Source organism: Melospiza melodia, unplaced genomic scaffold, assembly GCF_035770615.1.
Source record: "Melospiza melodia melodia isolate bMelMel2 unplaced genomic scaffold, bMelMel2.pri scaffold_37, whole genome shotgun sequence".
NCBI classification, from domain to species: Eukaryota; Metazoa; Chordata; class Aves; order Passeriformes; family Passerellidae; genus Melospiza; species Melospiza melodia.
The window spans coordinates 4743417-4764566 of record NW_026948690.1 but is presented as its reverse complement, the minus strand read 5'-3'; the positions used below and the strand labels follow the sequence as shown (position 1 = coordinate 4764566).

The 21150-nt window shown below is 53.7% G+C and overlaps 1 protein-coding gene across 1 annotated transcript; it reads left to right on the top strand.

Moving 5' to 3' along the window:
- The first annotated feature begins 658 nt into the window (after positions 1-658).
- Positions 659-19158, top strand: LOC134434471 (olfactory receptor 14J1-like). The gene is made up of 4 exons (XM_063183123.1): positions 659-1590; positions 15987-16010; positions 17390-17420; positions 19093-19158. Exons 1-4 carry the CDS (start codon positions 659-661, stop codon positions 19156-19158), a joined length of 1053 nt encoding a protein of 350 aa, XP_063039193.1.
- The last annotated feature ends 1992 nt before the right edge of the window (positions 19159-21150 follow it).

Below are 21150 nucleotides of genomic sequence, written 5' to 3'. Positions count from 1 at the left end.
CCTTGGCTTGCAGCATCTCTGTTTGTCTGCCCTGCCCTTAAGGCCCTGCTCCCAGGGAGATGCCCCTGGGCAGTGCCCTGTGCTGGGAGGGGTCTGCAGGGCAGAGCTGAGCCCCCAGGGCTGGGCTGGGCTCTGGCAGCACTGGCAGGGACAGGGCTTGGATAGAGAGAAACAGCTCCCTGTAGACACAACTCGAGGCAGCAGAGAGCCAGACCAACCCTTGGCATCCCTCACTGTCCAGCTGTGTAGGGAAAGAGAGAAGGGCTTAGAGAAATTGACTTTTAAACTGGAGTCTTTAAAAACTCGACTTCTTTTTCAAGCTCAGTTTATGTTGGATCACCCTGAACTAGAGGGAGGTGGAATGGGCAAAGTGCACCTGTGTGGGGACCAGCAGGCCTGACTGCAATGGGGCAGAGGGAGCCCTGTTTTCCCTGTGGGCTTCCCCAGGGTTCAGGCTGAGAGCAGTGCTTAAGATGAATCAGTAAATCAGGAGCATAAACCCAAGCTCAAGAATAAACATATTGAGTGAAGTTTCCCCACAGGTAGAGAAGTAGCTTTGAGAGAATTCCTAAAATAACTCTTTAGGGTTTATTCTAAGAGCTCGGTCTCAGCTTTCCAATGTCTTGTTTCTACAGTCCACAATGCCCAGAGTTAAGGAATGTCCAACAGCAGCTCCATCAGGCACTTCCTCCTGCTGGCATTGGCAGACACGCGGCAGCTGCAGCTCCTGCACTTCTGCCTCTTGCTGGGCATCTCCCTGGCTGCCCTCCTGGGCAACGGCCTCATCATCAGTGCCGTAGCCTGCAGCCACCATCTGCACACGCCCATGTTCTTCTTCCTGCTCAACCTGGCCCTCACTGACCTGGGCATGATCTGCACCACTGTCCCCAAAGCCATGCACAATTCCCTCTGGGACACCAGGACTATTTCCTACACTGGATGTGCTGCACAGGTGTTTTTCTTTGCCTTTTTCATTGCATCAGAATTTGCATTTCTGACCATCATGTGCTATGACCGCTACGTGTCCATCTGCAAACCCCTGCACTACGGGACCCTCCTGGGCAGCAGAGCTTGTGCCCACATGGCAGCAGCTGCCTGGGCCAGTGCCTTTCTCAATGCTGTGCTGCACACAGCCAATACATTTTCCCTGCCCCTGTGCCACGGCAATGACCTGGGCCAGTTCTTCTGTGAAATCCCCCAGATCCTCAAGCTCTCATGCTCACACTCCAGCTTAAGGGAAGTTGGGCTTCTTGCGGTCACTTTCTGTTTAGGTTTTGGTTGTTTTGTGTTCATAGTTTTCTCATATGTGCAGATATTCAGGGCTGTGCTGAGGATCCCCTCCGAGCAGGGACGGCACAAAGCCTTTTCCACCTGCCTCCCTCACCTGGCTGTGGTCTCCCTGTTCCTCAGCACTGACACATTTGCTCACCTGAAGCCCCCCTCCATGTCCTCTCCATCCCTGGATGTGGCAGTGTCCGTTCTGTACTCGGTGGTGTCTCCAGCCCTGAACCCCCTCATCTACAGCCTGAGGAACCAGCAGCTCAAGGAATCTCTCAGGAAAGCTGTGACTGGATGCTTTTCAGCCTTTTTGTTGTCCCATAAGAGCCCTCACAGTGCTTTGCATTGGGAGCCCCAAAGGAGCTGGAAACACACCCCTGCTTTGGCTCCTGCTGTCTCTCAGCATTCTCCCTCTGTTAAGGGGCTGCAAGTGGGTCAGATCCTGGGAAGGGCCAGCAGGCCAGAGACCCAAATTAACCAAAGAGATATTCCAGACTGTGTGGCCCCAGTTCTGGTATAAAAGCTAAGGAAGGAGGAAGAATAGGGGGCATTTCCTATTTACAGTGTTTGTCTTCTTGATAAACCACTCCAACTGCTGAAGTTCTGCTTCCTAGGAAGTGGCTAAACATCACTTGCTGACAGAAGAAGAGATTGAAATTATTGGGGTTTTTCCTCATTGCTGGTGCCTGTAAAAACTTCCCCTTTTGCTATAGAAAACTGCCTTATCTCAGTCCACAATTTGTCCCCATAACATTTTCTTTCCACTGTGCAGCCAAGGAGGGGAATGCTAGAGTGGCTTGGTAGGCACATGGACTCCAGCAGAGGTAACCCACCAGAACAAGCCACAGAAGGCCTGCTTTCTTCTGTCAGCAGCTCTCAGTGCATATCATGAGAGGCCAAGTCTCCCCTTAAGTATATTTTAAATTTTTTTCTGCTTCTGATTCTATACAATAAAAGAAATGCTCTTATCCACCCCCTTCAATTTCATTATCCCTCCTACTTGTGTGACTCAGAGAAATTGTGTAAGAAGGGAGTCTCACATTGTGTTTAGGTGAAATAAATGAATATGCAACCACTTTGTAAAAAATTTTATACTATTCTTATCACAGCAGGAATGAACAGAAATGGGCACAGCTTTATGGCTGCCCCAGCTTTGGCATGGGCCCTGGGCCTGGAGCAGGAGCAGCTCTTGAGGGCCCCAAGGCCAGAGCTCTTGTGCTGCCCTGGGCCGATGGGATGGCAGCAGGGGCTGCAGAGCTCTCAGCATCTCCAGCAGAGGAGAGCAGGGCAGCCAGGGAGCCTCCTTTGGCCTTGGCCAAGCACCTTCCCTCATAGCTGGGGCTGAGTCCTGTGGCAGCTGCAGCTGCTGCTGTGCCCTTGCCAGGGGCTGAGGCCGTGGGCCCAGTGCCCAGAGCAGCCTGGCCTGAGCAGAGCTGTGGGGCCAGAGCCGGCTAGGCTGGGGAGAGGCCCTGGGTGCTGCCCAGAGCTCAGGACAGCTGGCAGAGCTTGCAGGGAGCTGGGCTGGGCTCAGAGAGCCTGGCCCAGAAACCATCAGTGTCCATCTCAGCCTGGCTGAGCGTGCAGGGGCAGGACTCAGGCCAGGCCTGTGGGACAGGGCCAGTGCCTGTGCAAGGCATTGCAAACAGGCAAGTGGCCCAGAGAGGAGGCTGCTCTGCGCCCTTGGTGGCATGGACAGAGCAGGGAGGGGGCCCAGGACATTTGTCAGCGCCAGCCTCTGTGCCCGGCCCTTGGCAGCCGTGGCTGCTGAGCCCAGCTTTGGCCTGGGCTGAGTTTAGCTGTTGCCCAGCTCCATCCTCCTGCAGGGCTCAGGGCCTGTTCCTGGCCATGGCCAGCCCTGGCTGCCTCTCTGCTGGCCCAGAGGCCGGCAGAGCCCGGGGCAGGGCTGTCTGTGCAGCCCCACAGGTGCCAGGGGCTCTGCAGGAGCTGGCAGAGGCTGCCCAGCAGGGAGGCCATGGGGCACAGAGCCCCAAGGCTGCTGTGGGCACCACGGCACAGGGGCCGTTCCCAGCCGCAATGCTCCTGGCCTGGGCTGGGCCTGCACAGGGGCTGGGCCACCATGGCTGGGCCAGCACAGGGCCACAAAGGGGCCACGCAGCCGCTACCGGGGCTGACAGCAAGGCCAGGCACACACAAGCAATTGCTGAGCATGGCCCATGCTGGCCAGGCCTGACTGTGCCAAAGGCAGAGCTCAGCTGCCCCTGGGGGCCGCAGGAACATTCCAGAGCCCAAAGAGCCTCCATGACTGTGCTGGAGACCAAGGCTGCAGGAGGGAAATGCAGGGCTGCTGCGGGATGGGGAGGACATTGAATTCCAGCACACACCTCTGCTCTCTGATGATCCCAGCACCATGCTGGGCCCTGTTTCAGACTGGAGCAGAGCGGATGTTGATGGGACAGGAGCCCTGTGGGGCTGTCAGGGCCTTGCAGCTTGCAAGGTTCTCTGCTCTCCCTCAGGTGCTCTTGGACACATGCAATCCCAGCTGGGCATCTCAGGGCACAAGTGGCACTGCCTGTTCATGGCCACACAGCTGATGTCTGCCTGGAAAGGGGCACAGGTTTTAATACCTGTTAGTTTCATCATATACAGGCACAACTTTATCATCTGGGTCATTTGAGTACTGTTAAGAAACGGCAAAGTTTTCCCACCAGGAACAGGGTTTTCCTGGAGGTGTACAGATGGCAGGAGAAGAAATACTGATCTTGCTTTCTACTGGTGTCACCAGTATTCATTCTATTATATAAATCTCTCTTTTCCATTTGGGGTTTCAAGCTCTCCTATTGAAATGGCCATGTCTAAGGACATCTCTTCACTAGACGAGCTGGATATTTATGCTTCCCATTGCTCCCAGATTTCCTCCTCCAGATGCTCTCTGGTCATGCCTCTCAACTGACTGGCTTCATGCTTTGAGCTGCAGGAAGTTGCCCAGTCATTCCAAAGTGCAAATAAATAATCAACATCTTTATGGTGTTTATATCTATCACAGAACTGCCTTTTCTTATGTCTTTGTCTAAAACTGTTCCTGTACAGAAATCCCTTACGGATGATGGACATATCAGATGCTGCTGGGACATCATGGAGAACTCTGTTTGCTGCAATATTAAACTGTATCCTGTTCAAATTGTGTTTTTTGGCAAGAAACCCTTCTGTGCCCCTGAATGTCACCAGTTCCTGAGCCCAAAGGACACAAACCTGATAAGTTGTGGTTCCCACTGCAGGGGCTCTGCACAGGAGAGCTCTTCATCCCCTTTCTCTCTTTTCCTCCCTCTGGGCATGGAGGGAGCTCCTGACTTCAGCGTGGGACTCGTGTATGCAAAGAGCAAATCTGGACAGAATTGGGGCAGGAAGAGTTTGGGGGGACCTTGGGATCTGTGCTGGGCACAGAAGGTGTTTTCCATTGCGCTGAGACTGTCTGCTGTGGAAAGTGGATTTAATATCCAGCAGAGGAATGACTTTTGCATTTGATGGAGCTGTGCCTTCCCTTGGCTTTGTTGGCTGACAAGAAATGAACAGCCCTCTGTGTCTCGGGCAGCTCCTTCTCCAAGGAAAGCAGGTGGGAGTTGGAGCCAAGGAGCTGAAAGCTGCAGGTGCAGCCTGGGCTGCAGGGAGCTCAGATTGGCACAAGGCTGCTCTGAGTGCCAGGGCTTGGATGGGGGAAATGGTGGGGTGGGGGCAGGGACAGAGTCTGATTGATTGTCAGCCTTGAAGGGTCTTGACTTTCATATCTATTCAAACTGCATGAGGAGGTCCTTGGATTCAGTGTCAGCTGGAGATAGCACGTATCAATAAATTGACAGGGAAAAAACTCTTAAATTTGGCCTAAGTAATCTTTTCTCACTGTCTTTTTAGATAGAATCGATTCACCTTGAAAAGACTCCTGGAATTCATCTAATTAACCACAAAAGATTTGAAAATTAAAATCAAATTATTCCCAGAGGCTTGGCTTGTTCAGCTGTTCTGAATGTTAATGAACCCTGGGACACGGAATTCCTGCACTGAAGAGGTGAAGGCTGAACAAGCCCCTGGAGCAGTGAAATTCAGCAGCAGCCTCCAAGGTGCTGAGGATGTCAGTAGCCCCACTGAGACCATCCCTGCCCAGAGACCGTGGGGGAATGGGCAGACAAGGAGAGCGTCCCTGGGGCTGGGGCAGCACAACTCAGAGGCAGCAGCAGCTCCAGCTGGGAAATGGAGTGTGGAATGTGGCTGGGAAAGCCCTGCCTGGGCTGGGCCAAGCAGGACAGACAAGCCCTGACTCCCATCCCCCAAAAAACTCTCTCAAGGAGACATTTAAAAGGAATTACAATTGTTTGTGTCCTCTGAGTAGGATGTACTGGAGAACTACCAGCAAGAGATTTTCAGGACCCCAAAACAACAAAACAGACTTTGCTGGTAACTTCACAAAATGAGAGAAATTTTAGCAACTGGTTTAAAACGACATTCAATCAACACAGAACACTTCTTAAAGCACTGACTTGGCCCATTCAACTTCACAAACTCTAAGCTATTTGAATTTTACATTACTCAAATTTACAAAAGGACAGAAATAGAAGGAAATGACAGAAAGAGGGAAAGGCAAAAAAATACAGAGGAGCACAAACAGAGGTAACAACTCCTGGATTCCAGCACATTTCAGATGGAAATTCCAAGAGGAAGTAGGGCCAAGATATGTGCTTGCCTTGTGGTCAGCCTTAAATACCCCTTGGTTTCCCTGGGCCCTTCCCCCAGGTGGGCCTTGGGCTCATTTGGTCCCTCAGGAGCTGGGCTGGGGCTGCAGAGGTGGCTGTGGAGCATTGCCTGTGCTGTGCCAGGGACTGGCAGACACTGCTGGGCTGGGATAGAGGCTCTGGGGGGATTGGGGTTCCAGGGCACAGCAGCATTGCAGTTCCAGGGCAGGGCAAGGCTGGACCTGCCCCTTCCTCCCCTGTGCAAAAATGTTTTGAGCCAACAATCTCCTCCAGTCTCTCACAACAGGGAATGTTGGAGGTGAAATCCCAATTCTGTCCTTGGATGCCTGGAGGAGAAGGACAGTTCTATTCCACAGGAAGGAAAACGCAGGGCTCCAGTGTTTGGAAGGCAGCTGAGAGCCTCACAAGGCCAAGGCCTGTCAGACCTTCCAATAAGGGCAGATTTTGTCTGGGAGCATTTTTGAACTGAAGGAATTTTGGAGGTGGAAGGCCAGTCTTGGCCATGGGCACCTGAAGAAGCAGGACAGTTCTTTCCACAGGAAGGAAAGCATGGAGCCTTCCCCAGTATTTTGGGGACAGATGGGAAGTGACCCTCATGAAACCACTGGCAGCTAGACTTTTCCTGGCAATATTCCTATTGGAACAATCTCTGGATATAGGGAAATTTGGAGGTGAAATCCCAATTCAGGCAATGGGTGCCTGGCGGAAAATAAGAGTTCTTTTTCATTGGGAAGGAAAGCACAGAGTACCAGTGTTTCAGAAGCAGATGACAAGAGAGTCCTAATGTTCCAAAGTCAGCTGGACCAGTCAGGTGGCCCCGGGGAGGCCAAACCAGCAAGACCTGTTCCATCTTCCCATGGTTTTGTGGGGCCCCATAGGGTCACAATGGTGCCTTGGATCCATGAGGCCCCACAGTGCCACATGGCTTTGCAAGGGTTCCTCAGGGGTGAAGAGATAGACGAGAATCTTGGCTTCATGATCAGAAGGCTGGATTTATTAATTCATGATATATAATACATTATGACTATGCTAAAAGGAATAGAGAGAAAAGTTCAGAAGCTGCTAAGCTAAGAAAAGAATAGGAACAGCAATAAACAAGAGAGCTCTCTGTGAATCTGTCCCAGAGAGCTTGGTCCTGGTTGGCCCTTAATTGTAAACATGGAACGTGGGCCAATCATAGGTGTACCTGCTACATTCCACAGCAGCAGGTAACAATTGCTTGCATTCTTCTTCTGCGTCCTCAGCTTCCCAGAAGAGGAAAAATCCCAAAGAAAGGATTTTTATGAAAAAATGTCAGTGACATATTGGTGTCTTGTTTCCATGGGGTCTAGCAGTGTCACAATGTCCCCTCGGCTCCACAAGGCACTGAAGTCGCACAATGGTCCCACTGATTCCATGAGGCCTTGCAGTGTCACAGTGGTCTCCATGGCTCCCCAGGCCCCACAATGTCACGTGACTCCTCTGTTCCACAAGGCCTGCAATGTCTCAATGGACCTTTGTACCCTGGGTGTTTGCAGTGTCACAATGGTCTTCATTGGCTCCACAGTGTCACAATGGACCATTGATGACATGAGGACATGCAATGTCACACTGGACCTTTGGTTCCAGGCAGCCCTGCAGTGTCACAAAGGCCTCTTGTTTTCACGAGGCCCCACAGTACCACAATGGTGCTCTTGGTTCTCTGGTGACCTCCAGGGTCCCAGTGGTCTCACTGGTTCCATGAGGCCTCACAGTGACACAATGCTTTAGTTATTCCATGGGGCCTCAAAGTGTCACAATGGTCTCCATGATTCCATGGTGCCCCTCGGTGTCACAATGGTTTCCTTCATTCCATGAGGCTGTAAAGTGTCCTAATGATCTCTCCACGGTTCCATGAGGCCCTGCAATGTCACAGTTTGGACCCTTGGCTCCGTGGAGTCTTGCAGTGTCACTATGGCCCATCGGTTCCATGACACCCCAAAGTGTCATAATGGTCTCCACAGTTTGAGGACTCCCCGCATTGCCACAATGGACCCTTGGTTTGATGGTGTCTCGCAGTGTCACAATGAACCCTACATTCCATGGAGCCACACAGTGTCAGGACAGTCCCCTTGGTTCCATGAGGCCCAGCAATGTCACAGTGCTCTCTATGATTCCATGAGGCCCCACAGTGTCACAATGGTCCCTTGGTCTCACAGGGCCCCGCAGTGTCACAATGGTCCCTTGGTTCCATGGGCCCTGCGCTGCTGCATTCCCCCTCCCCTTCTCAGGCCGCCCTGCCAGCTGAGAAATGCTCCTTGGGCCTCGGCCTTGGCCAACAGCCCCTGGGCTCAGCTCCTCTGCAGCTCATCACAAACACTGTCTGCTCCAGGCATTGGTGCTGCCCAACCAGCTCCTGGTTTCTGCAGGAGCAGCCCTGGGAGGTGTTTTTTTTCCCTCTGTGGCACAACATCCCTGTTCTCACACTGCCAAAGAAAGCTGTTGGTGCCAATTGCGGCCAGGATGAGCCATTGCTGGGACTGAAGCCCCTCCTTGGGGCCCAACAAACAGCGCTCCAAAAGGAGCCCTTGGAGGTCTCCTGGGCCAGCCACTCCCTCTGAGTGGGGCCTCTCCCAGCCGGGAACTCTCCCATTTGCTGCACTCAGGGATCCCCAACAACGACGGAGCCTGGGCCGATCCCCCCACTCCTCCAGCTCGACCCTTCTCCCGCTGGGGAGATGCCAAAGGATCCACAGGGAGCATTGCCTGCCCTCAGGGGAATTGCTCCTGGGTGCCTTGCACTGACTCTTTGTGTCTGTGTGCACACAGGAGTGCCTGTGCTGGAGAAATGTGGCAGAAATGCTGCTCTCTGAGGGGCTTGAGTGCCTTGGATAGCTGAGCCAGTCAGGCCTGTAAGTGAGGTTAAGTCATGAGGTCTAAGCTAAGTCAAATGCTTCTAAGAATTGTTCCTTTGCTACGTATGTTAAATATAACTTATAAGCTAAGTTGAATATTGTTAAGTTTTATTCCTCTGTTAAATTTCTAATATAGGTTTTAAGTTAGGTTAAATACTGTTAAGTGCTGTTCTTTTGTAAATTGTGCAGTTGACTGTATCAGTTAAAATTAAGGTATGAGATAAGTCCTGTTAAGTTTGAGCTCTGTTAAGCTTTTAGGCCACATTCCTTTTATCCTTGCCCTCACTGTCCTTGTGTCTCTCACACACACACAGGGACTGTTCTCGGTTCATTTCTGGTTTTATTGTCTGGATTTGGTTTGGTTTTGTTGTTGCTTTGTTGCCTTGGTGTGCCTGAAATGTCCCCTCAGGAGCAGAGTGACTCTTGCCAAGGAACTTTGTGTAGCTTGAAATAAACAGGGCCAGGAGACTTCTTCTCCTTTTTAATGCCTTTATTAAAAGTGATCAGCTCAGGATTGGGCAGCTCAGCGGGGCTTCAGTCCCCGTTCTCTCCCAGGGCGACTCAGAGGAGGAGGACGACATGCGCAGCTTTGTCCACCAGGGGCAGAGCTGGGGGTCCGGTCCTCGTGGGAGCCTTTAGGGCATCAACACCCTCCGATGCTGGATTGGTCTCAGTCTCACTTCCTCCCAGACCCGGCCCGGGGGCTCTCAAACACAGGGTGAGGAACAACGAAGGTTTTCAGCATCTCTGCAGGCCCAGCACTCCGCTCCTCTCATCCAGACATCACTCCAATCTCTCAACTCTTAGCTGGCTCATTGTTTTTGGGATTTTCTCAGTGCATTCGGAGCAGGGGTCCCACACAGTATGCTGGTCCTTGGAGTATTTTGCACATCCCTCTCCTCCAAAGTCTCTTCTCCTGGCTGTTCGGGAGGTCCCCACCCTTCACCGTCTCAGAGCAGGGCCATTACCTCGCCCCAGCCTGGGCTTTCACTGATACAAAAACAACCATTAACAACAGCGACCCGTAACTACCATAACACAGGCAGAACCCCAGCAGCAACAGTGGTAACCTTTTTCTCACAGAAAAAATCAACAGAATTTTTGTTCATAACAGTCTCCCCTCTTTGTCTTTGATCGAGCCTAAATTTTAAGCTCTCATCAACTTACAATTTTTGATTCGTGGGTTTCCTATTTAATTTCTTGAATTGACTGTAAATTTCTTGTGCACTTTGGTAATCACGGTTACTTAACTTTGTCATTTTCCTTGGTTTCTTTAGGTTGGTCTGCACGGCAAATGCTGTTTTAGTGAAACAGATAAATAAGTACAGTAAAAAGAGCAATCCTCCAAGTATACACACAGTGACAAAAACTACTCTTTTCCACACATCCTTTTTGAAAATCTCTGGGTTCTCCCACCAACTGGAATCAAGTGTTTTGGGTCCAAAAATGAGAAATTTGCAACAAAAAAAAAAAGGGGGGGGGGGGAATTTGGGTCCAAAAAAGGGAAATTTGGGTTCAAAAAGTGGAGAATTTGGAGCCAAGAATGGAGAATTTGGGCTGAAAATGGGAGAATTTGGGTCCAAAAGATGGAAATTTGTACCAAAAAAGGAGAATTCGGGTCTAAAAGGGGAATTTGGGTGCTCAGGTGGGAAGATTTTACTCAAAAAGGGAAATCTGGACTGAAAAAAGGGAAATTTTGGGCTCAAAAAGGAGAATTTGGGTCTAAAAGGGGAATTTGGGTGCTCAGGTGAGAAGTCTGGATCTAAAAAAGGGAAATTTTAGTCTACAAAAGGGAAAAATTGGACCAAAGAAGGGGAATTTGGGGCCAAAAAGGGAAATTGGGGACTGAAAAAGGAGAATTTGTGTCAAGGAAGGGAAAGTTTGGGACTAAAAATGGGAATTTGGGTGCTCAGGTGGGAAGTTTGGGGTCAAAAACAGGAATGTTGGGGATTTTGGAGAATTTGGGGAATTTGGTGTGTCCTGAGGGGGGATTTGGGGGAGTTTGAGGCATTTTGGGGAAGTTTGGGTGTCCTGAGAGGAGAATTTTGGGGGAATTTGGGGGGAATTCATGGGAATTTGGGTGTCCAGAGGGGGGAATTTGAGGGAATTTGGGAGGGTTTTGGGGGAATTTGAGGGACTTTGGGTGTCCTGAGGGGGATTTTGGGGGAGTTTGGATGTCTTGAGGGGAGAATTTGGGGAAGAATTTGGGGCATTTTGGGAGAACTTGGGGGATTTGGGGCATCCTGAGGGAGAATTTTGGGGGGAATTTGAGGGAATTTGGGTGTCCTAAGGGGTTTTTAGTGGGATTCAGGTTGTCCTGAGGAGGGAATTTGGAAAATTTTGGGGAAATTGGGGGAATTTTAGGGAAATTTGGTGGAGTTTATGGGAATTTGGGGGATTTGGGGGGGAATTTGGGCATCCTGAGGGGGAAATTTGGGGCATTTTTGGGGAGATTGGGTGTTCTGAGGGAGAATTTGGGCAATTTTGGATGTTCTGAGGGGGAGTTTGGGGGGAATTTGGGGACTTTGGGGATTTTGAGGGATTTTAGGTGTCCTGAGGGGGGGATTTGGGAGAATTTGGGGGTTCTGAGAGGGAATTTTGGGGTATTTGAGAGTAATTTGGGGGATTTTTGTTGTCCTGATGGGGGAATTTGGGTTATTTTGGGGAATTTGGGGGATTTTGGGTTTCCTGAGGGGGAATTTTGGGGGAATTTGGGCATCCTGAGGGGGGAATTTGTGGAAGTTTGGGAGGAATTTGGGGGATTTTGGGTGTTCTGAGGGGGAATTTGAGGGATTTGGGAGAATTTAGGTGTTCTGAGAGGGAATTTTGGGGGATTTTGGAGGATTTGGGTGTCCAGAGGGGGGAATTTGGGGATTTTGGGGGAAATTGAGACATTGTGGGTGTCCTGAGCGTGGATTTTCGAGGCAATTTGGGGGAAATCTGGGGAGTTTTTGGTTTCCTGAGGGGGAATTTGAGGGATTTTGGGGGGAATTTATGGGAATTTGGGTGTCCTGATGGGAAATATGGGGATTTTGGGGGAATTTGGGGGAATTTGGGGGAATTTGGGTGTCCTGATGGGAAATTTGGGGCATTTTGGGGGAATTTGTGGGATTTTGAGTGTCCTGAGGTGGCAGTTTTGGGATTTTGGAGGAATTTTGGGGTGTCCTGAGGGGGGAATTTGGCGGGAAATTTCGGGTGTCCTGAGGAGAGGAATTTGGGGGGGGGGAATTTTAAAGATTTTGGGGGGATTTGGGGGGAGTTTGCTTGTCCTGAGGGGGGGATTTGGGATAATATGTGGAATTTTGTGGGATTTTTTAGGATTCTGTGTGATTTTCCCCTCAGAAAGTGTCCCCGGCCGGGCTCCCCACACGCTCGGCCCACCCCGCCCGCTTCTCCCCCGATGACAAATTCTCGCGGCACCGCCTGGCCCTGAAACGGAGATTCAGGGTCCTGCCCACCCAGTGGGGCCGGGCCCTGCTCTGAGGGACCCCAAAAACCCCCAAAAACCCAAAATCTCCCCAAAAACCCCCGGTGGAGGAGATGGAGCTCAGTCAAACGCGCTGAGCTGAATTCGATGGGAGGGAGGGTTTAAACAGGGGGAAATTGCGAATATTAAAGGATTTGGGAGCTCAGAGGTGTCTGAGTGTTGGTGGTCAAAGAAATTTGGGGTTTTTTCTTTGTTTTGGGGAGGTTTTTGGGGTGTGGGAGGCAATTATCGGCGATCTGTGAGGTGGGGGGTGATTGGAGTTGGAGGCGCGGATATAATGGCGATCTATGGGGCACGGGGCATGATGGGAGTTGTATGCGCGGGTATAATAGGGATCTATGGAGCGTGAGGGATGATGGGAGTTGTATGCACGAATATAATTGGGCTCTATGGGGCGCAGGTGATGATGGGAGTTGTATGGACGGATATAATAGGGATCTAGGGGCGCAGAGGATGATGGGAGTTGGAGGCGTGGGTATAATGAGCTCTATGGAGCACGGGGCATGATGGGAGTTGGAGGCCTGTGTATAAGGCGGCTCTAATGAGCGCGGGGGATGATGGGAGATGTAGGCGAGGGTATGATAGAGCCCTATGGAGGCCTGTGTATAATGGGGCTCAACGGGGCGCGAGGAATGATGGGAGTTGTATGCACGGGTATAATAGAGCTCTATAGGGCTCAGGGGATGATGGGAGTTGTATGCACGGATACAATAGGGATTGATGGGGCGCGGAGGATGATGGGAGATATAGGCGCTGCTTTATTAGAGCCCCGGTGCATCAAAGCAGATGAAGGCTTTGTTTAATGAGGCCGCGGGGCATCATGGGGGATAGAGGCCCTGCTTTAATGGTGCTTAATGGAGCCGCGGGGCACGATGGGAGCTGTAGTCCTGGAACTGCCTGTGACGAGCGCTCGAGGATCCGGGAGGGCACTTGAGAGGACCCTGTGGCCTCGGGACGCCCTTGGAGGGCACGTGGGGGGGCTCAGAGAGGTCTCCGTGGGGCGCGGGACGTGAACGGGAGTGGCAGGGCCGCACCTCGGCCATGAGGGGGCTCTGTGGCCGCGGAGGATGACGGGAGATGTAGGCCCGAAAGCGGCCCTCGGAGGCCTCTGCGTGCCCTGGGGCGTTTGGGGGTCCCAGGAGGCATTTGGGGGTCCCGGGTGAGCTCTGGAGGGCAGCCGGGGGTCCCGCAGGGTCTGGGGGCGCCAGTGGGGCACGGGAAGGCGATAACGGGCGCTGTGGGGAGCGCGGGGCATGACGGGAGATGTAAGCCCAGTACCATTAGGGTCTATTGGTGCGCGGGGCATGACGGGAGCTGTAGGCCCGGCTCCATTAGGGTCTATTGGGCCGCCGGGCATGACGGGAGCTGTAGGCCCGGCTCCATTAGGCGTCTATAGGGTTGCGGTGCATGATGGGAGTTGAAGGCTAAAAGTTTCTAAAATTGCACCGCCTCCAGGCCCTGCCCCCAGGTCGTGTTCCCGGGCGCTGATTGGTCTCAGCAAGTGACGGGCGGGAGCGTCAGCCAATGGCAGGCGGTGGAGGCGGGAACAGCCCCCTTAACCCTCCAGTGCCTCTCAGTCCATCCCAGTATCGCTCCCAGTACATCCCAGTTTGCCCCAGTGCCTCCCAGTATCTCCCAGTCCATCCCAGTCCCTCCCAGTTTATCCCAGTATCACTTCCAGTATGTCCGAGTTTGCCCTAGTCCCCTCCCAGTATGTCGCAGTCCCTCCCAGTCCGTCCCAGTATGCCCCAGTTTGTCCCAGTCCCTCCCCTGCCCCTCCTCAGCTCTGCCCCCGCCCCTTCTATGACCACGCCCCTTCTTTCCTTGGCCACGTCTTTTGTTTTCTTGGCCCCGCCCCCTCCCAGTTACCCCCCCCACCCCCTCAATTTCCAGTTTTAGCGGCTGCTCTGGGAAGGTGCGTGGGGCCCCAGTTCATCCCAGTAACTCCCAGTTCATCCCAGTAACTCCCAGTAACTCCCAGTCCTTCCCAGTAACTTCCCAGTAACTCTCAGCAACTTCCCAGTAACTCCCAGTACCTCCCCAGTTCATCCCAGTAATTCCCAGTAACCCCCCCAGTGCTCCCCAGTCCATACCAGTAACTCCCAGTCTATCCCAGTCCCCACCAGTTTGTCCCAGTTTGTTCCAGTCCCACCCTGCTCAGGAATCCCAGTGACTCACCTGGCCCCAGTCCCCTCCCAGTATAACCCAGTTCCCTCCCAGTCCATCCCAGTCCCCTCCCAGTTTGTCCCAGTTTCCCTCCTGCCCCCCCCCAGTTTGTCCCAATCCCTTCCCAGTTCCCCTCAGTCCCTCCCGGTTTGTCCCAGTTCCCTCCCAGTATCCCCCAGTTTGTCCCAGTCTGTCCCATGCCCTCCTCCCAGTATCCCTCAATTCCCTCCCAGTGCACCCCCAGTCCCTCCCAGTCCTTCCCAGTATAAACCAGTATCTGCCAGTCCTCTCCCAGTCCCTCCCAGTATAAACCAGTCCTTCCCAGTCCCTCCCAGTTTGTCATAATCTCCTCCCAGTATCCCTCAATCCCCTCCCAGTCCCTCCCAGTCTGTCCCAGTCCCTCCCAGTTTGTCCCTCCAGTTCCCCCTTCATCCATTCCCAGTTCCCTCCAGTCCCTCCCAGTATCCTTCCAGTCTGTCCCAGTTCCCTCCCAGTATATCCCAGTCCATCCCAATTCTCCCCCAGTTGCCCCAATTCCCTCCCAGTTCCCTCCCATTTTGTCCCAGTAACCCCAAAACCATCCCAGTTCCCTCCCAGTATGACCCAGTGCCGTCCCAGTCCACTCCAGTCCCTCCCAGTCCATCCCAGTCCATCCCAGTCCCCTCCCAGTATGACCCAGTCCCTTCCAGTGCCCTCCTAGTATAAACCAGTCCCCTCCCAGTTTGTCCCAATACCCTCCCAGTATAACCCAGTCACTCCCAGTCCATCCCAGTCCCTCCCAGTTTATCCCAGTCCCTCCCAGTATAACACAATCACTCCCAATTCTCCCTCAGTCCCCTCCCAGTTCCCCTCAGTCCCTCCCAGTTTGTCCCAGTTCCCCTCCCAGTATCCCCCAGTTTGTCCCAGTCTGTCCCATTCCCTCCTCCCAGTATCCCTCAATTCCCTCCCAGTCCCTTCCAGTATAAACCAGTATCCGCCAGTCTGTCCCAGTTCCCTCCCAGTCCATCCCAGTTTATCCCAGTTCATCCCAGTCCATCCCAGTCTCTCCCAGTCCCTCCCAGTTTGTCCCAGTCCCTCCCAGTCCCTCCCAGTCCGTCCCAGTTCCCTCAAAGGTCACAGAATGGAGAGAGAGCGGCTGCGGGCACTGGTGATACCGGGAGGGACAAACTGGGAGGGACTGGGATGAACTGGGAGGGACTGGGAGGGAACTGAGGGAGAATTGGGGGGGACTGGGAGATACTGGTTTATACTGGGAGGGGGCTGGGACAAACTGGGAGGGACTGGTTTATACTGGGAGGGAACTGGGGGGATCTGGGTCATACTGGGAGGGACTGGGACAAACTGGGGATACTGGTTTATACTGGGAGGGAGGGTCCGTACTGGTCCATACTGGTTTATACTGGTTTATACTGCTCCATACTGGTCTATACTGGTCCGTACTGGTCCGTACTGGTTTCTGACCCCTCCCCTCGCCCCCAGGTGCCTCCAGTCCGTTCCAGTACAGTGAGTGACAAACTGGGACAAACTGGGACAAACTGGGACAAACTAGGAGGGCCCCAAAGTGTCCCAAAATGTCTCCAAATGTCCCCAAAATGTCTCCAAATGTCCCTGAAATGTCCCAAAATGGCCCCAAATGTCCCTAGATGTCCCCAAGATGTCCCCAGGTGTCCCCAGAGTGTCCCCAGATGTGTCACAGGTGTCCCCAGCTGTCCCCAGAATGTCCCAAAATGTCCCCAAGGTATCCTCAAAGTGTCTCCAAGTGTCCCCAAGGAGGCCCTGTGTGTCCCCAAAGTCTCCCCAGGTGTCCCCAAGGTGTCCCCAGGTGCCCCCAGGTGTCTCTAAAGTGTCCCCAGGTGTGTCTCATTTGTCCCCAGCTGTCCCCAGGTGCCCCCCCAGGTGTCCCCAAGGTGTCCCCGTGTGTCCCCAGACCGGTGTCACCTGCGCGTCAGTGGCCTCGTGGTGGCCACAGTCCTGAGCGTGCTGGGGATCACTGTGCTGTTCAGTGAGTGACACCTGAGTGTCACTGTCATTGTCACCTGTGTCACCTGTGTGTCACTGTCACCTGTGTGTCACTGTCATTGTCACCTGTGTCACCTGTGTGTGCTGAGCCTGCTGGGGATCGCTGTGCTGTTCAGTGAGTGACACTGACATTGTCATTGCCATTGTCACCTGTGTGTCACCTGTCTGTCATTGTCACCTGTGTCACCTGTGTGTCACTGTCACCTGTGTGTCATTGTCACCTGTGTCATTGTCACCTGTGTCGCTTGTGTTTCACTGTCACCTGTGTGTCACTGTCACCTGTGTCAGTGTCACCTGTGTCACCTGTGTCACCTGTGTCAGTGTCACCTGTGTCACCTGTGTGTCATTGTCACCTATGTGTCATTGTCACTGTCACCTGTGTCACTGTCACCTGTGTGTCATTGTCACCTGTATGTCATTGTCACCTGTGTGTGCTGAGCGTGCTGGGGATCGCCGTCCTGTTCAGTGAGTGACATTGTCATTGTTACCTGTGTCACCTGTGTCATTGTCACCTGTGTCACTGTTACCTGTGTCACCTGTGTGTCATTGTCCTTGTCATTGTCATCTGTGTCACTGTCATTGTCCCCTGTGTCCCCTGTGTCCCCTGTGTCCCCTGTGTCACTGTCACTGTCATTGTCCCCTGTGTCCCCTGTGTCCCCTGTGTCCCTGTCCCCTGTGTCCCCGGTGTCCCCTGTGTCCCCTGTGTCCCCGGTGTCCCCTGTGTCACTGTCACTGTCATTGTCCCCTGTGTCCCCTGTGTCCCCTGTGTCCCTGTCCCCTGTGTCCCCGGTGTCCCCTGTGTCCCCTGTGTCCCCTGTGTCACTGTCCCCTGTGTCCCCGTTGTCCCCTCTGTGTCCCCTCAGGTGGGCAGTGCAAGTGCTGCAGCAAGGCCAGGTGGGTCCTGGGGACATTAGGGACATTTGGGGACATTTGGGGACATTGGGGACATTGGGGACACTGGAGGGGATTTGGGGACATTGGGGGTTGGGGACACTTTGGGAAATTTTGGGGACATTTGGGGACATTTGGGGACACTGAAGGGATTGGGGAAATTTGGGGACACTGGGGAGGATTTGGGGACATTTGGGGTCATTGGAAACATTGGGGACACTTTGGGGACACCAAGGGGACACCGAGGGGACAGTGCCACCCCTGACCCGCTCCTCTCTCCACAGGAGCCTGAGATGTCCCCAAAGTGTCCCCAAAGTGTCCCCAAAATAGCCCCAAATGACCCCAAATGTCCCCCAAATGGCCCCAAATGTTCCCAAAATGGCCCCAAATGGCCCCAAATGGCCCCAAATGGCCCCAAATGGCACCAAAATGTCCCTAAATGTCCCCAAGTTTCCCCAAAAGTCCCCAAATGTCCCCAACAAAGGCAATGAATAAAAATGGAAGAAAAAATCGGATTTTGGTCACTGGGGGAGGGGACACGGGGACAGCGGTGGCACCGGGAGGGGACATCGGGGCATTGGTGGCCATGGGGACATCGGGGGATTGGTGGCCTTGGGGACACTGAGGCGATGGTGGCACCAGAAGAGGACACGAGAGCAGCGGTGACACTGAGGTGACAATGATGGCATTGGGGACAATGGGGAGATGGTGGCACCAGCAGGGAACACAAGTCCTTGGGTCATTGGTGGCCTTGGGGACATCAGGACAATGGTGGCACCAGGAGGGGACATCAAGGTGACAGTGGCTCTGGGGACATTGGGTCAGTGGTGGCCGTGGGGACATTGAGTGATGGTGGCCTTGGGGGCACTGGGGTGAGGGTGGCCTTGGGGACATCGGGTCATTGGTGGCCGTGGGGACATTGGGTAACTGGTGGCCGTGGGGACAGGGGGTGAGGGTGGCCCCAGGTCCTATCTGTGTCCGGTCCCCGATGTCCCCGCGTCCCTCAGGTGACCGAGCCCAGGGGACGTCCCCCGGTCCCGGCAGCTGCACGAGGCCGCGGTGGCACCGCTGTCCCCACGGTGTCCCCACGGTTTCCCCAGAATGTCCCCATCTCCACAAGATCATGGTGGCCACCATCCCCATGTCCCTCCAGATGCCACCACCACGTGTCCCCTGATGTCTCCTCTTGTCCCCATCTCCACAAGATCATGGTGGCCACCATCCCCATGTCCCTCCAGATGCCACCATGTGTCCCCTGATGTCCCCAGAATGTCCCCAGCTCCATGGTGATGTGGTGGCCACCATCCCCACGTCCCTCCAGATGCCACCACCACGTGTCCCCTGATTCCCCTGATGTCCCCATCTCCACAAGATCATGGTGGCCACCGTCCCCACATCCCTCCAGATGCCACCAAGTGTCTCCTGATGTCCCCATCTCCATGGTGATGTGCTGGCCACCATCCCCACATCCTTCCAGCCACCACCAAGTGTCCCCTGATGTCCCCATCTCCACAAGATCATGGTGGCCACCATCCCCACATCCTTCCAGCCACCACCAAGTGTCCCCTGATGTCCCCATCTCCACAAGATCATGGTGGCCACCGTCCCCACGTCCCTCCAGATGCCGCCACCACAGGTCCCCTAGGTGCCGATGTCCTCGGTGACGTGGGCATAGATCTGCGTGGCACCCCTGAAGCTGGTGGTGGCCATGGAGCCCTCTCAGCGCATCGCCTGGGTATGAGGTGGGACCATGGGTGGGTGGTGGGTGGTGAGGTCATGGGGTGGGTGGTGGGACCATGGGGTGGATGGAGGGTCAATGGGGTCATGAGATCAGTGGTGGGGCCATGGGTTGGGTTCATTGGGTTGGGTTGAGTTGGGTTGGGTTGGGTTGGGTTGGAGCCCTCCCAGCGCATCACCTGCACATCAGGGGGGTCATAAGATGGTGGTGGGACCATGGGATGGATGATGGGTCATGGGGTGGTGGTGGGACCATGGGGTGCTGGGTGGGTCATGGGGTGCTGATGGGACCATAGCATGGGTGATGGGTCATGGGATGGGTGGTGGGACCATGGGGTGGTTGGGTTGGGTTGGGTTGGGTTGAGTTGGGTTGGTTGAGTTGGCTTGAGTTGGGTTGGGTTGAGATGGGTTGGGTTGAGTTGAGTTGGGTTGGGTTGGGTTGAGTTGATTGGGTTGGTTGGATTGAGTTGGGTTGGGTTGAGTTGATTGGGTTGGTTGGGTTGAGTTGGGTTGGGTTGGGTTAGGTTGGGTTGTGTTGGGTTGTGTTGGGTTCAGTTGGGTTGAGTTCCGTTGAGTTGAGTTGAGTTGAGTTGGGTTGGGTTGGGTTGAGTTCGGTTGAGATGAGTTGAGTTGGGTTGGGTTGGGTTGAGTTGAGTTGAGTTGGGTTGGTTGGGTTGGGATGGGTTGGGTTGAGTTGGTTGGGCTGAGTTGGGTTGGGTTGGGTTGGGTTGGAGCCCTCCCAGCGCATCACCTGCACACCAGGGGGGTCATGAATGGTGGTGGGACCATGGGATGGATGATGGGTCATGGGGAGGTGGTGGGACCATGGGGTCAGCAGTGGGACCATGAGATGTGTGGTGGGACCATGGGGTGTTTGGGTTGGGTGGGGTTTGAGCCCTCCCAGCACCATCACCTACCTGCACATGGGGTCAGGGGGTCAGAGGTGGCTCACGTGACCCCAGTTGGCCCCCATGGCCATGTGGTGACCATCATGACTGTGGTGGCCCCACATAGCCCTGGTGATCCCCCTTGACCACATGATCTTAATGGAACCCCATGACCTTGATGGAACTGCATAACCCCATGACGTCCATGTACCCCCGTGACCCCATGACCCTTATGGAGCTCCATAACCCCATGACCCTGGTTACCTCCCATCACCACGTGACCTTGAATAACTCCATAACTCCATGACCCTGGTGACCCACCATTACCCTGATGGACCTCCATAACTCCATGACCTTGATAGACCCCGAGGACCTTGATGGACCCCCATAATCCTGGTGGACCCCCATAATCCCATAACCATGATGGACCCCCATAACCACATGACCTTGATGGACCTCCATAACTCCATGATCTCATAACCATGATGGAACTCCATAACCCCATAACCATGATGGAACCCCATATCTCCATGACCTTGATGGACCTCCATAACCCCATAACCCTGATGGACCCCCATAACCACTTACCCTGATGCACCTCCATAACCACATGGCCTTGATGGACCTCCATAATGCCATGACCCTGATAGACCTTCATAACCCCATGACCATGATGGAACCCCATAACCAAATGACCCCATAACCATGATGGACCCCCATAACCCCATAACTATGATGGACCGTCCCTGATCCCATGACCTTGATGGACCTCCATAACCCCATAACCATGATGAAACCCCATAACTCCATGACCTTGATCGACCTCAATAACCCCATGACCCCATATCCCATAACCCCATGATCCCATAACCATGATAGACCCCCATAACCACATGGCCTTGATGGACCTCAATAACCCCATAACCTTCATAGAACCCCATAACCCCATAACCATAATGGACCCCCATGACCACATGACCTTTATGGACCCCCCATAACCCCATTACTTTGATGGACGTCCATAACCCCATAACTATGATGGACCCTCATAACCACATGGCCCCATGACCTTGATGGGCCTCCATAACTCCATAACCATGATGGACCCC